Source organism: Balearica regulorum, chromosome 22, assembly GCF_011004875.1.
Source record: "Balearica regulorum gibbericeps isolate bBalReg1 chromosome 22, bBalReg1.pri, whole genome shotgun sequence".
Taxonomy (NCBI): domain Eukaryota; kingdom Metazoa; phylum Chordata; class Aves; order Gruiformes; family Gruidae; genus Balearica; species Balearica regulorum.
In genome coordinates, this window is record NC_046205.1 from 5,168,489 (window position 1) to 5,182,452 (window position 13,964).

At 48.0% G+C, this 13,964-nt stretch overlaps 2 protein-coding genes across 6 annotated transcripts in view; one reads left to right on the top strand and one right to left on the bottom strand.

The window, feature by feature from the left end:
- Positions 1-421: 421 nt before the first annotated feature.
- UTP11 (UTP11 small subunit processome component) lies at positions 422-5,546 on the bottom strand. Its single transcript, XM_075773943.1, has 8 exons — positions 5,396-5,546; positions 5,219-5,280; positions 4,444-4,546; positions 4,085-4,198; positions 3,491-3,584; positions 3,055-3,185; positions 1,316-1,426; positions 422-701 (listed from the first exon to the last, which is right to left on the bottom strand). Exons 1-8 carry the CDS (start codon positions 5,456-5,458, stop codon positions 618-620), a joined length of 762 nt encoding a protein of 253 aa, XP_075630058.1. The 5' UTR covers positions 5,459-5,546; the 3' UTR covers positions 422-617.
- Positions 5,547-6,730: 1,184 nt separating this feature from the next.
- The window catches only part of FHL3 (four and a half LIM domains 3), a 29,719-nt gene continuing 22,485 nt past the window's right edge, over positions 6,731-13,964 (top strand). For 2 of the 5 annotated variants that reach the window (XM_075773940.1, XM_075773942.1), the window contains exon 1: positions 6,786-6,886. The gene's annotated coding sequence lies outside the window, so the exon portion shown is untranslated. Of the gene's footprint in view, positions 6,887-9,096; positions 9,297-13,964 lie in introns of those variants that run through there. The other 3 variants (XM_075773938.1, XM_075773939.1, XM_075773941.1) reach the window with 3 other exon arrangements.

Here is a 13,964-nt window from a genome sequence, read left to right on the forward strand (position 1 = left end):
TCTCTCTCCCTCTACAACACGAATTTCAGTATCGCCTCTGTTCAGACCTGGGAGACAACGCTGGAAATGCAGCGTGGCACGGGCACTACCCCGTTGTACAGGAGAAGACTGAGGAAGCGCAAACAGCTACGGGAACTATTCATAAAGGTTGAGTTTTTCTTCCTTGCCGTACAGTGGAAGAAACAATTCCCCTCTGCTAGCACCATTCCAGAATAGTCTGGCTAAGATGGCGCCTGAGTTTAGCAATGCGCCCTTAGCAATGCCTTTCAACTCGTTTTAAAGTTGAACGTAACGATCCTGGAACGCCTTTTGTCCGCGCACTGTGTGCAACCCATCTCCCAGGCTCTTAATTTTGACCCTTTCAAGGATTGTTTATAGTGCATATTCCTGGGATGTTCAGGCACCTCTTGTGGCTTCCCACTGTAAATACCAAGAGAACAAACTCTCCGATTTATTAATCAATTAATTAGATACAATATATTTATGGCTACCACAGGCCTACAGTAATTTGTCTTAACAAAGTGCTAGGCTGCAGTGAAAAACAACCTGATACAGTCTATCAGTCAGTCCTTCTTCATAAGGAGAACCCATAAGGTAACAATTACTTAATGGAATGGCTAACGTTTCCGCTGAAATTTGAATTTGTAAATTGCTGGACCATTTGTTGTCTCTTTCTTCACCTTTACTTTATGGGCTTTGTCCTGGAAAAACAAGAAAAAAAATTTGCTAGCATGTAAGAAGAAAAAAAACCCACCCCACCCTCATATAAATAAGAAAGTCCCTGTCTGGGACTGACAAGGCATTAGTGAAAAATGGTCACTTTCCCCTGTTTAGGTGAGAATTATATTTCTGCCTGCTCTTTCTGCCTTTACGTTGTCAGGCACAATCTATTTTGTTCACAAGCATCAGTGAATGGCAAGTTTCATTGAGACAATTTTTTTTTTGTCATTGGGATTCTTAAGATCTTCTTGTAACCTACAGAAATGGTTCCTCACCTCTGCTACTTGAAATTATTAATTTAGTGTTTGAGAGGTGGCAACAGTGTTTTAGAAAAGACTTGAGAGCACCATTTCAATGTTGAGCCTTTGTCCTTTCCCACACAGTAAGAGTGGGACTAGCAGATATCATTTACTAGCCTTGGCACAACTGGAATTCTTCATCTCCTCGCTTTTTCCACACTACAGGCGTATTACTTATTTTTAGGAGTTATCTGGAAGTGTCAATATAAAATCAGAGTGAAGAAATGCATACATAGAAAACTAGACCTAATGACCTTAACAAAACAGATTCAAAGAACCAGAACTAAATCCCTCACCAAAAGATCTTTACGTGTCTGGATTTTCTGTGCAATAACAAACATGGCCTTTTCTCTTTCAATGCGCTGCTTCAGGAGGTCATATTGATTCTTCCTTTGCTGGGCTAATTTCTGGAAAAAAAAAAAAAAAAAGAGCATTTTTGAGAGAGAGAGAGAGAGAGAGAGGAAGATGATACTGTGGTCTATAACTGACCTATTCTGAGGCACCTGGACCTCACAAGCGTTTTTACACTTTTCAATCATAATCCCATTAGAGAATGCTCCTTCAATTCTGTGGCTAGATTCCAGAGAACTGTTTTAACATCTTGATTCTCATACTAGAGGTTTTCTAGTTAGGACTTCATTATTTGTGCTTTTTTTAATCTCCTAAATCCAAACATAAAAACCCCAAACCTCTTCTAACCTAGTTCAGATGTTGTGTAACCTTGTTCAGTAAGTGGCAGGAATTTCATTTCTCTAAATCCTCTGAATTTCAGTGTTGAGTGCAAGATAACATTTCGTTCCCCAATAAAAACTCAGTTTATCCAGAGGGAAAGAAAAAAAACAAAGAAAAGAAAAAAAAAAAAAGGACCAGAGACCAATTCCTGAAGTGCTTAGAAATTGCAGAGGCCTCCCAAAATGCAACTTGTTTGGTCACGTTTACGTACCAACAGTGGATGGCTTTCCCAGCACAAAAATGGTATTACTCCAGGTGTGATTTAAGTAATTAAATTAAGAAGAACAGATCCCAACATGCTTAAAATATGACTCAGACATTCAGACGAGAAAACTTGTCAGTCTACAACTTGTCCAACTGCTTTACTGACAAGTGAAACTGAGAGCTGGCAAGAAGAAAGGGACCACAGGCTGTTTGTTATCTGACATCTGATTCAGAAAACAACAGGTTACAAATTTACCAATCGGCAATTTTAGACAATTTTATTTTACCTTACGCATACCAACTCAAGCTTATAGGACTGCTCAATATATCTAAACCAATTAAGTGGTATTTACAGCGTTAAAGCCGAGTGTGGCTACTTCCAGTACAGAAGTGCTGTGATATTAAAACATCAGAATCAAAGGTGATTGCATAAGCAATTAATCCTGAAGGATCATGAAACGCTTTAAATAAGGAAAGCCAGGAAGTGAGAATATAGCTTAAATGTCTTTAAGAAGAAAAAGGAGGGAGACAAACTCTGAATCTCAAGCTACTTCAGGCTCTGAGCCTAACTGAAATATGAGATCAGAAACCCAACAACAGTTACATCTATGTTGGAATAAGCTTCTTCACATACCTATTCAGGGGTGCAAGAGTTTCTGGGGAGGTGTGAGGGGAGACTTAACATTGTATGCTACAAAAATCACACTTAGAACTGCAGCAATCTAATGAAAAGATAGTCCTATAGGTGTATGCCGTGTAACAGAGAAGAAATATATCAATTTTGCCAAGGAAACTGCCTAATTAAATCTATATCATTCCTTTCTGACCTATACATCGTAACTCTTGATTTATAGTCCACAGTGGACTGGGATACAACTCTCCAAGTTCTCCATGTCGGTCCAGGAGAAGATTTGACTATAGGCTCCAGGCACTTGGCAATTAAGTGACATCCACTACAGCCTTGTGTCACCGATAAAAATTCTAAGACAGCAGAACAACTTTGTTCTCCTCCACAATGGTCCAACGACTCCTCTTTAAGTGTTTATTATACAAAAGACATAAAGCATTAATAAAACTATAATACAAACAGTGGCAGTACCTTTAAATGGGCAGGATCAGTAGCTCCTTTCAGCGTCTCTTTCTGCAGCGTTGCAATGGTTGGTCGGTTGTACACTCTATCTACGAGCTCTGGAACAGTGTCCAGATGAGTTGCAATATCAAACTCCTGAACTATAAATAGAAAGAAATTTAGCAATAAACTCACAAGGCCAGACTTCTTGGACTAATGCTCAGCAAACCTTCCAAACATGTGGCTTAAGTACAGTCATCGGTGGAAGCCCCAGCAACAAGCTCCTGCAGAACTGTGGTCTTATCTAGCAATCAAGAGAGATTTCTAGAGCATGTGAATTATTACTCCTGAAAAAAAATTATCCTTTTTTATGATAACAGCATCACGAAAGCACCATACTATTTTAAAGAGCCTACAATAAAACATCACAGGACAAGTTTTCTGATAAAGCCTATTTAAATCTTACCTTCTTTTTTGGTATCAAAAAAGAACATGTGCTTGTTGGGATTCTTCCCCTCTGCATCCAGCAGATGGAGCTCAGACTTCAGCCTCTCGATTTTCTGCGGGCAAGAAAAGTTAATCTGTTTTGCCAAACATACCTAACAAGGTAAATACGGTCCCCCTGAAGGAATTCCTGTTTGTTTCTCAAGCATCTGAACTCTCACTTTTTAATCTTTGAAAATATATCTAGTCTATGCTTATGTCATTTTCAGAAGTGGATCGTATTTCTGTTGATTGCCTGCCTACCATATTCAAACAATCCACTTCAGTAACAACATTCCTCAAGTCTTTATAAATATGAGAAGCAAGAGTACACATTTAATGTCTGAAATTTACATAAGAAATTGCCATGTTTTATAATAATACATAGTACAGTTTTTATTTTTCAGTACGCCTTTAGGTTTTATATACAGAGCTCCAATAACATTTCCATTTATCATCTCCAGTATTACGCAAATCAGATTTCAGTAATCATAAACACCATAGCCAACAACAAAAAAATACAATAAAAAGAATAATTCTGAGCAAACAGGAAAACGCTAAAGAAGTGAAGTATTACCTTGGCTTCTGCCACTCTCTTCATTTCCACATATTTAATATCCTGTGTCCTCATCAATTTCACCTGTTCGGGGGTCACTTCATCCTTTGGCTGCTTTATTATATGAACTCCATCCTAAAACCAGACGGAACACGGCACTTACAGACACCATTTCAGTTATCATGTACTACGGATCCCAAAAATAAAAGCAGAACCACCTTTCTATCCTCTGCCCCTCATTTTCTTCAAAGCCTTCCACAGGCACCAAAGTCTGCTAATTTATTTACTAATTCATAAAGAAATTTAAAAAAAGGTAGGAAAAAAGATGTTCCCCAGAACAAGAGAGTGTAACCCTGCTTGAAGAGAATCTAGATTCTTACCTGGAGCTCTGCACGTATCATTTTAAAGTAGAACTCATCAGGATTCTTGTCCAGAGCTTTCTTTTGAAGTGCTCTGAGGGCATTCTGTTTCTTGTGATAGTCACTGGGAAAAAAACCAACAAAATAAAAACCAAACAGAAGATGTTCAGCAGTTTCTCCGCATTCACGCTCCCTGATGAGATGCGGAGTCCTTCAAAACGATGCTCGGAACTTTGAGCAGCAGCCAAGGCTCCGCATACTGAGCCAGGCACCAACAAACTTCAGCTTTACAGTTCGTTCTTTAACACAACTGGAAACAAAGAGCGTCCAACAGAAAGCGTCAGAGGAGCAATGGAAACACGTTCACCCATTCTGCAAAGCTTACTGAGCTGCTCAGCACTCCTAGATCTTTACAGAATCAGGCATTACAAATGGAAGATAATGCTTACAGGTTTTGTTATTAATCACAGTAATAACGACTTTGTGAGGCCTTCGCCCTCCACGTTCCCCTTCGCTCTGGCTCAGCCCCAGGGATGTTTAGCTGGCTGCACCTTGCCCTCGTTTCTGTGGAAGCGCCTGCTAGATGGGATCGCCCGGATGCCCCTTTTTGTGCCACCCAGAACGCTTGCCTCCTCACACCGCCTCTGCAGGCCGGGACACTGCGGTGCAGAAGCCGCTCCGACCGGCGGGTAACGCTCTAGAGCCCCGTGAAACCCGGGGCCGCCCCTCGCGTCCAGCCCGGGGCCACCACCGCCCCCCCCGGCCGCCGGCCCCCCCATCGCGGGCACGGACTCACGCGGCTCGGAGCCTGTAGTCCTTCTTCTTCTCCAGCAAGCCCAGCTTCTTCCGGGCGGCGGGCTAGGAGGAAAGGCAGGGAACAGCATGGGCGGCCGCCGCGATCGGTGACCTGTGGCGGGGCCCGGCCCGGAAAGGCCCGACCGAGGCGGACGGCGGCCCGGCCCAGCGTACTGACCTGTGCCCGCTCGCGGTGCGGGCGCTGCCCTGACTTGGCGGCTTTCCTGAAAGCGGCCGACATAACGGCGGTCTCCGCTCGCCCGGCTCAGGCCTCTCGCCCCGCGTGCTGCCGCCCGGCCCGGTACCGCCGCCGCGCTGGGAAACGCCAGGCCGGAAGGGGCGGGACCTCGGGGGCAGAGGTCGCGCGCGAGGCTCGCCGGGCGGTGGCGCCGTCTCCATGGTGACGGCGGGGCCCGACCGCTCCTCCTGCCCGGCTGAGCCCCGCAGCCCCGTTAAGCCGCGGCGGGAGGGGAGGCCAGGCCAGGCCAGGCCGAGCGCAGCCCCGTTAAGCCGCGGTAGTGGGAGGCTGAACCGACCCCCACCTCCCCCAGGGCTGCGGCGTCTCTGCCGGTGCACGGTCCTGAGGGTCCGGCCGGAGCGCGGGGCCCTGCGGCCCTTCTCGGCCGTGCCCCAGCCGCGGGCTGTTGCTGTTCAGCGGCCGAACCAGCTCGGGAGAGCCGGTCCCGCCGTCGGGCCCAGGCAGGAGGGGCGGCTGGAGGGCAGAGGCCCGTGGTTGCGGGCGGCTTGAATCCTGGAGAGGATCCCGCCGCCCCTGGGGACTCGTGGGCTCTCGCTCGCCCTGTGCGGGGCTTGTCCGCGCCCCCCCGGGGCGCTCAGGGCGGGCTCTGAACCGCAGCCTCGGTCACCGGTGCGGAGGGGCGGCGGCCAGGCGCCCCCCTCGCCCCCCCCCCCCCCGAGCTCCACGCGTGTTCCAGCCGTGGGGCTTATTGCGACCCCAGGGCTGCGTGGGGGAAGAGCAGCGCCGCGACGGACCCGGCGTTTCCAGGAGGGGGAGCCGCAGGGCAGGGGACGGGCTGCGGCGGGCCGGCACCGGCACCGGGGCGGCGGCGGGGCCAGCTCCGCGGGGCTGCCTAGTGTCCAGCGCCAGGAGCCGAAACTGGGGCTTTAGGGCCGGAGCCGGCGTGTTTCTCCACTGCCCGTTCAGACACGGCAGAGCCCGCAGCCCGCCGGTTCTCCCCGGAGCCGCCACCGCCGCTTCCCCCCCGTCCCACGCACGGCCCGGCGCCTCGCCGAGCTGAGTAGCGGGGAAGCGGGGCCCGCGGCGAGGCGGGGGGTTCTGCGGCAGCCGGGCTCTGGGACGGGCGCTCGGAACCGAACGGCGAGGCGAAGGGCTTAGCGCCGGCTGCCGGGAGAGGGGGAACGGTTCCGCCGCTCCTCGTTGCTTCACGGGGAGCATCCCGCGGGGGTCGGGGACAGGCGGCCCCGCTGCCCGGACGCACGTAACCCCCTCCGGGCTCTGGGAGCGAGTGCTTGTGCGGGGCGGGCACCGGGACGGCCGAGCCCGCCGCCCCTCCGCCCCGCCCCGGGCCGGGCGGGGCCGGTCTCCGTGCCGCGCTGTGGGGCTGGGGAGCAGTGCCGAGCCGAGCCGAGCCTGCCCATCGCCGGGGCGAGCAGCGAGCGGGGGGCGCGGCCCCGGGACGCCGACCAGGTGGGTCAGCGGCGGCGGGAGCCGGGGCGGGAGCGCTGCGGCCGGTGGCCGGAGCCCGGGCCGGTGGCGGGAGCCGCCTCTGCAGCCCGCTTTGGCCCCCGCAGCCCCGGGCGGGTCGGGGCGGGGGTTGCACCGGGGCGCAGCGGGCTGGAAGGGAAAGTGCCTCCGCGGCGGGTGTTCCCGGCGCTCTCCCGGGACGGGGCATCCCCGCGGGATCCCGGCTGGGTTTACTTTGTCGTTACCCGGGATGTAGCTCGCTCGGAGAGCTCCGCTCCGGTTGGTTCTAGGAAGCAAGGCTCGCACCGTTTTCTAAAAGAAGGAAAAAAAAAAAAAGTCTTTCAGCCGTGTGTCTTTCCCAGACCGTAAAGTTGCAGTGCTTAAGCTGTATTTTATTAAGAAAGCTCTGAAACTTTACCCAACCAATAAACTCGGAAGTAAACTTAAACCAAATGCTCAAACATAGTATAGAGAAATTTTCAACACGTCCTAAATGGTTGCTATGTTTCCAGAGAATCCCAGGGTGGGTATGGGGAAAGACTACTCAAAGCCTTGCTTTTTTTTTTTGTGTGTGTGTGTGTGTGTGTGTGGGTAGGGTGTTAAACAAAGACTCAAAAGTCACAGTTTGAATCTCAGCTCAGCATCTTTTCAAAATGTTTTTTTACTCAGCACAGTTGTGTTTCAGATTGTTATGTTTTCTTACAGGTAATGTTTTACTTTTTTGTTTTCAGTTTCGTCAGTATTTTGTACTTGTGGTTACGTTAATCACTTTGTCATGGAAATGCTGGATATACTTTATAGTTAGCCTGGGTGAAGCGTGTTAGTAGGAATTACTCTCCGCTGACTCAAAGCTCAGATGTATGGCATATGATGGCGGTTACTTATCTTCACAGCACACGCTTTGATACTGAGGTCTCTATACTTAGCTTTGAATTTAATACATTCACTGTTTCCCAGTTTTTGAAAATCATAAAGAAAACTTTCCAAGGTGGAAAACCTATCATGGGAGCACAGGGAGGGCTGCCCTAGGCCAGGCCGAAGGTGTGATGGACGCAGTATCCTGGTGGCAGCAGCTAGGGAAGAGTGCGGGGAGGTTTCTTTTACTTTTATACTCCTCTACCAAGCATTACAAATGTGTAGCTCTTCTAGGTGCTATGAATGTGTGATTGTCAAATATTCCTTTACTATTAATTTTTGAGAAGCGTTTTCTTGGATGGTTCCTTAGGAATCTGTCATATTTAAATATCTGCCTTTGGCGTGAGTAATATTTTCCTGGTGTTCACAAAAGTGTCGAAGCTGCCTCATGTCTCTAATTTGCTTTGTCCACATTTGTCAAAATGTGATTTAACTTCCTGATAGGCAGGCCGTCAGCAGGACAGCAGGAAGTCTGACACTTCTGCTGTCTTATTTTTATGCCCTTTTCTTTCCTTTTCCTAGGATGGAGACAGTATGGTTCTCTTGCTGGCTACTCCGTAGAGGCACAGAGTTGTGAGCATTCGTTTAATCCTTACCTAGCTAGGGCGGTAATTTTGTAGACTTTTAAAACTGGTGGCATAGCACAGGAGACAAAAATACAGGCAATATAGTTAGTCGTGGGCACTAATTATAGTGGATGCTCTCCAGTGAAAAGTATGTTTTGGAATAAGAACTCCTTAAACCTGTACACAGGGAGTGGTGAGGACACACCGAAGGCAGGGTGGTGTTTGGAAATAACCAGAATTCCCTAGCAGGAAGTCCTGTGAACAGTTCCGTGGTCTCAGCTTCCAGAGCACCACCGTCTCTCCATGTTGGATGTTTCTGAGGTGCCTCTTGGGGGGAAATCTGTGCATCTCCCCTGCCTGCAGAATAGGCAGAATAGCATCCGAAGAGCTCAGCGGTGACTAGTGTGCTGAAGATCAGGCAGGTTCCTTGTCTTTGGGAGGACGGTAGGTCAGTGCCATTCCCTCTGCAGGCTTTTTAGCCATCTGCAGCACGTCTGCTGTCAGCTCGGCTTCCTGTTTACACTGCAGTTTGTTTTAGAGCCGACTCTGAAATAGCCGTGCTGTCCGAGGACACAGCTGGGTGGCTCAGCTCTCCCAGATCATCATGGGGAAGAAAGGCAGGAGTCTCCCTTCTGGCCCACGTCACTGCGATTGCCCTGATCGCACATGCTTTTTTTTTTTTCCGTAGAGCACCAGCCTTGTGTGGCTACAGCCAGTGTTCGCTGGCCAATGCATTTCTGAGGGGTATGAGCTCAGTGATGTTCTTTTGGGCTTTGGCCCTAGCAACTTTAAGACAGAGGTGAACTTTAACTGATGGAGCCAGGAAAAACTTCTCTGCGGGCCGGTTACTGAAATTCCCAGTGCACCAACTTCGGAAGCACTTGGTTCTGTTCACAGCCAGGATTCGCTCGCTCTATTGCTTGCTCTATGAGGTAAGATGCTTTCAACTGTGTTCCTAATTGTGGCTGAGCTGATGCTGTTCCGTGGCCTGCTGTTTTTAGAAATGCCAGCAGGAAAATGGAATAAATTGATTACTCTTAGCGCTCAAGTGATTCCCACCCCCTCTCCCTGGAAAAGGACTTTCATAGTAATCACAGCATTGATACATAAGATTTTCATGGTGGCCCGTTGGGGTCCTCGTTCACGTCTGTGGGATTTTTGCTGTCTTTAGCTTGCATGAGGTCATGCTTGAAGAGCCCTAATTGCATCAGTAGCCTTGGGAGAGAGACGTGAGTGTAAACCTTTTTGCCTCTGCCTCACCTTTCGTGCGAAAAAGTTTCCATAGGCAAAGAAGGTGTTTATGGAAGACTTGGGATTGGTTGGCTGGCTGGTCTGAAAAAAAGCCAAACTTCTTGACAAACAGCTTCATAATTTCTTGTAATTGCTCAAGTAAGGAAACCATTTCTCCTCTGGTGTTGACCAGGGATACTGAATACTGAACATCTGCTGTTCTGGGATTGCCTGTGCCCACCATGGAGCACCCAGCTCAGTCTGGCAAGAAGGTGGTGTGAAAGACATTCGCAGTTTTGCTCAGCATCCGACTCCAGAGTGCAAGCTGCTACACCTCGTTCCTTAGGGGACTTTGACTATTTCTGCTGAAATAGGCGCAATTTTGATGGCCAAAGTGGGAAAAATTCAGAGAGAACTTGACAATGTTTTGCCTGGTGATGTCATGAAAACAAATGTTTTACTCTGTTTTATAAACAAAAAGGACAGCTATAACGATAGATACTAGCTGCATCTAGGAGAGGGAAAAGACCAGTTGTTAGGGGGCAGAGAAACTTTACCAGTATTATTTAGTCTTCAGATTACTACCAAGAGTGTAGGATCGCTTTTAAAGGATAGGACATTCAAGTAGGAGAGCCGAGAGTCTGGGAGCAAAGGGGTTCAGCTGCAGGCGCTTTGTTGGTTTCAATGGGACGTGGGTCCCACAGCCAGACTTGACAGCTCTGCTCTCTGGGAAGCTGCTGCAGCGTTCTCCATCCTGCAGTCGTTCAACCCAGAGGAGCGGCATTTCCCATGAAGGGTGGTATCACCCACATCACCATGAAGGGTGATACGTAGTTACTAGACTTTGGCCATTAAGAAGCGGTGGGTCTTTAGCTCCAGTTGGAAAGAAAAATACTCTGTTCTGCCGAGATGTAGTTGCTGAGAAAGTCCTTGGTCTTTGTTTCTTCTCTTCCTTCCTTTTTGCACTGGTTTTGCCAGGTGTAAAATACAATTGTCAGCAGTTTACGGGGAGGGGGAGTGTCAGTTTTCCTGTTGAAGAAAATATCAAGGGTCTGATTGTGAAAGGAAAGGGGAAATTGAAGAATGCCACATGGCTTCCACCTTCCTGTATTTCATCCTAGCAGAATTGCCTGTGCTGAATGACTCACTTTGTGTCTGTTGATATTTGCTAAATGGAGAAACAGTTTTAACAAATGATTCTGCCCTTACTCAACAGGAGCCCACTGAGAGGATAATGTTACTCTGGGAGGAATGAGAAAGACATGTCCATTAGGGCTAAGTTCATAGTTAATCAAGAGTTATTCAGAAATGTGTTAACACAGAATCCAAATAGCAGTGGAATAAAAATCCTGAAATTTATGTGCTTGTTCTTTGTGCAGTCTCACTTTGGCTTTATTTGGCCTGTGGTCATCTGACTGTTAACATTAACTCATATCACGTTTTATTTGCCTCTGATTATATTACTGTAGATTGTCCTAGGCTTACCAGTTGCGGAGTTCTTTTATGTATTTTGAACTTCTCAAATTAAAAAAAATAATAAATTCTTAAATCAGCACCGTGGATAAATATTAACTCTAGACCCTTCTGACTGGTGTCATTGCTGGACAAAAGTTTGTTGATGTTTATGCCCAACTGCCCGGTGCCAGTTCTGTTCAGGAATATAAATTGTCTTCCAGCACCGTGCTGGTGGCTGATGCCAAGGACATAATCTTAACTGCTTCCTAACTTAGTTTTGAACATCTGAGCTGTAAGCCAGAGGAATGTGCTGTGTCTAACCTGGAGCTGTTAGCGGCCTCCAGTGTCATAAATCCAGTGAGTGGAGAAGCCAGTGCAGGTGACCGGACAGCTGGAGCTGTTTTCCCCTCACACGAGGGGGAAAGGGACCTCTGAATAGCTCAAGGAAATGCTCAGTGTTGTTGGAATGGCTGCGGATCTGCTTCCCTAGTGCTTCCTTCAGCACATGTTACACTTGACCCTGCCAGTACTACGCACCAATAGGAGCCAAGTCATTGTCCCCAGTGGCAGATTAAACTGCTTGGCCATTGTTGAGAGTCCAAGATTTTCCTCTCTCACCCTGTTTAAATGACTGCTTGGATGTCCAGCCAAAGTAAACATAAGCTAATAAAAAATGTAGAGATAACAGATACAGACTAGCTGTTGTGGACTAAACAGGCGTGCTGTAGCACAAAGATGTGTGAGTTTTGCTTGCATCTTTTCTGCTTTAGTTTTGAAGCTCAGTTCCCTGAAAAAGAGGTGGTACGGACAAAGTATAACTTCCTTTCTATTGCGATGGGGAATGTATGTGTATCCTGTGAGTAAGAAAGGGATCTGTTAGGCGGCTAAGGATCTAGCGCCTGCCTTGCAAGGTATAGTGCGCAAACTTCCTAGTGGCGAGCGCTTCCTCACTGGAGAGCTGGAAGCGCCATGGCAGTCTGCGCAGCTTTGGAATACTTTCCTGTATTTCCCCACTGTCCATTTCCTTGTTGGCAATAACTGCATTTTCAATTGACTTTTTACTTTTTCATTTACTCAGTACACAGCCTGTGAAGGCCATTGCTGTAAGATAACATTGAGATCAGTAGTCTGTGGGGGGTTGTAAGGAGGCGAGACATCTATGTGGCTATCAGGAATGCCTAAACTTATGGTAAAGGAAAGAATCAGATTGGGAGAAGACCAAAATCTTTCTGTGTGTGAAGCCGCTGTGGAGTGATAGGGGTTGGACTGTCCCTGTATTCCTGTGGTGCAGTGCTGCTGAATACCGTGTTATGTGAATAGCTGGAGAGGTACTATAATAGTTTGGATATACAACTGTTTTAAGTGCTTGAATGTTGCTAGCATACGTAGTAACTGTGTGTCTGAGGATGACTGACCTGCCAAAGTCCTTCTGCCGTGGCTTTCTTTGCTTTCTTCTTCCTGACACCCGGGATGCTATGCCTTTGGCTATGGTAGGACAGGGCCATCTTGCACTCTGTCCTCCAGCCTCTTCTGTAGTGGAATGGCAAGTGGTGATCAAAAGGTTACAGAGAAACTGAGGGTGAGTGTGTGATATGGCATGAAAGGATTAAAGGCTGCTGGGCAATAATTACCATAAACAATGCAGACAAGTCCAGATCTAGGAACAGTTTTTCCTCTTTCATCCCAAGCCAGTCATGGCTCATGCTGACAGCACACCTGGAAATGAGGTAACCAAATACTCTGCCCACATTGTTCACATTAGCTGGGGCCTGGGCACAGATGTAGCATATGTTTTCTCTGCTCCTGGGCAATCTTTGCTCTCCTGCAGCCAGGAAGTCTTACTGATGAAATGAGAGGAGAGAGAGTGCTTATCTTCCTTTCTCGGGAAAGACGCCTCTGAGCCACCTGTGGTGTGACTTTCCTGAGAAATACCCTTTCCAGATGCGGAGATCTTGCTGCTATTGAAGTATGATGCGGAAATACTTCCAGTGCTGCCTGAACATGTCGATTGCAAGGAAGATGGCAATATGAATCAGAAAAGGAGTTGGAAGAGGAGGAAAGTCATTAGACGGCACCTCACCATCCCCTGCCAATGCAGATTTTTCTCTGCCAGCACAGAAGCACAGCTAGGGATCACATTTATTGTCTTCTGTGTTCTCTGTACGCTCCTGTAACTGTGAGTAGCTGGACTGGAAATGGAAGATTGCAAACAAAAGCCTTGCCTTTATCACTCTAAATCCGTGTACCTATTTCCTGGTGTATTAACTAATCTCTCTGAAATGGAGAGATAGAGCAAAGTCTCCTCCTTATCCGTCTGGAAAACAAGATACATCGGAATAATTGCTCTAACTGTGTCCGTTTGGGGTGAATGACTCTCCAGAAGTTGCTTTTGTGGAGGCACAGTCATCACATATTTGTGGCAACTACTTGCTGGTGGAGTGCTGGCCGACATAGCTCAGATGATTTTGCCACCAGGTAATCGGTGCGCTGTGCCTGCTGCGCCATGGCAGCACCGAGGAGCACCAGGGCTGCGCAGGGAGGAAAGCAAAGCCGACGGCCTGAGCGCGCTGGGCTGGGTGTTGGGCCGAAGGGATGTCAGCGATGGTGGGAAACCTAAAAATGTCCCGCTGGGCAGGGCTTTGCCGAGCACTCCGTTTCCCTTCCCAGAGGAAGCAGCCTGAATTTACCCGTTGCTCTGTAGAGACCTGTAGGCTAAAACAAATTATTCTTACGCAGTAGAAAACATTGGGACCAACCTTAACTGATGAAGCAATTTGCCAGCTTTTAGCCTCAAGGTCCCTAGTCCCTCAGGGCTTTCCAGCGTAATGGCTTGGGTCGGTTTCCCAGAAAGATTCCCTTGGATATGTGCTGTTGGCAATACTCTGGCTCATTACTGGCCGTTTTATTTTTCCAAG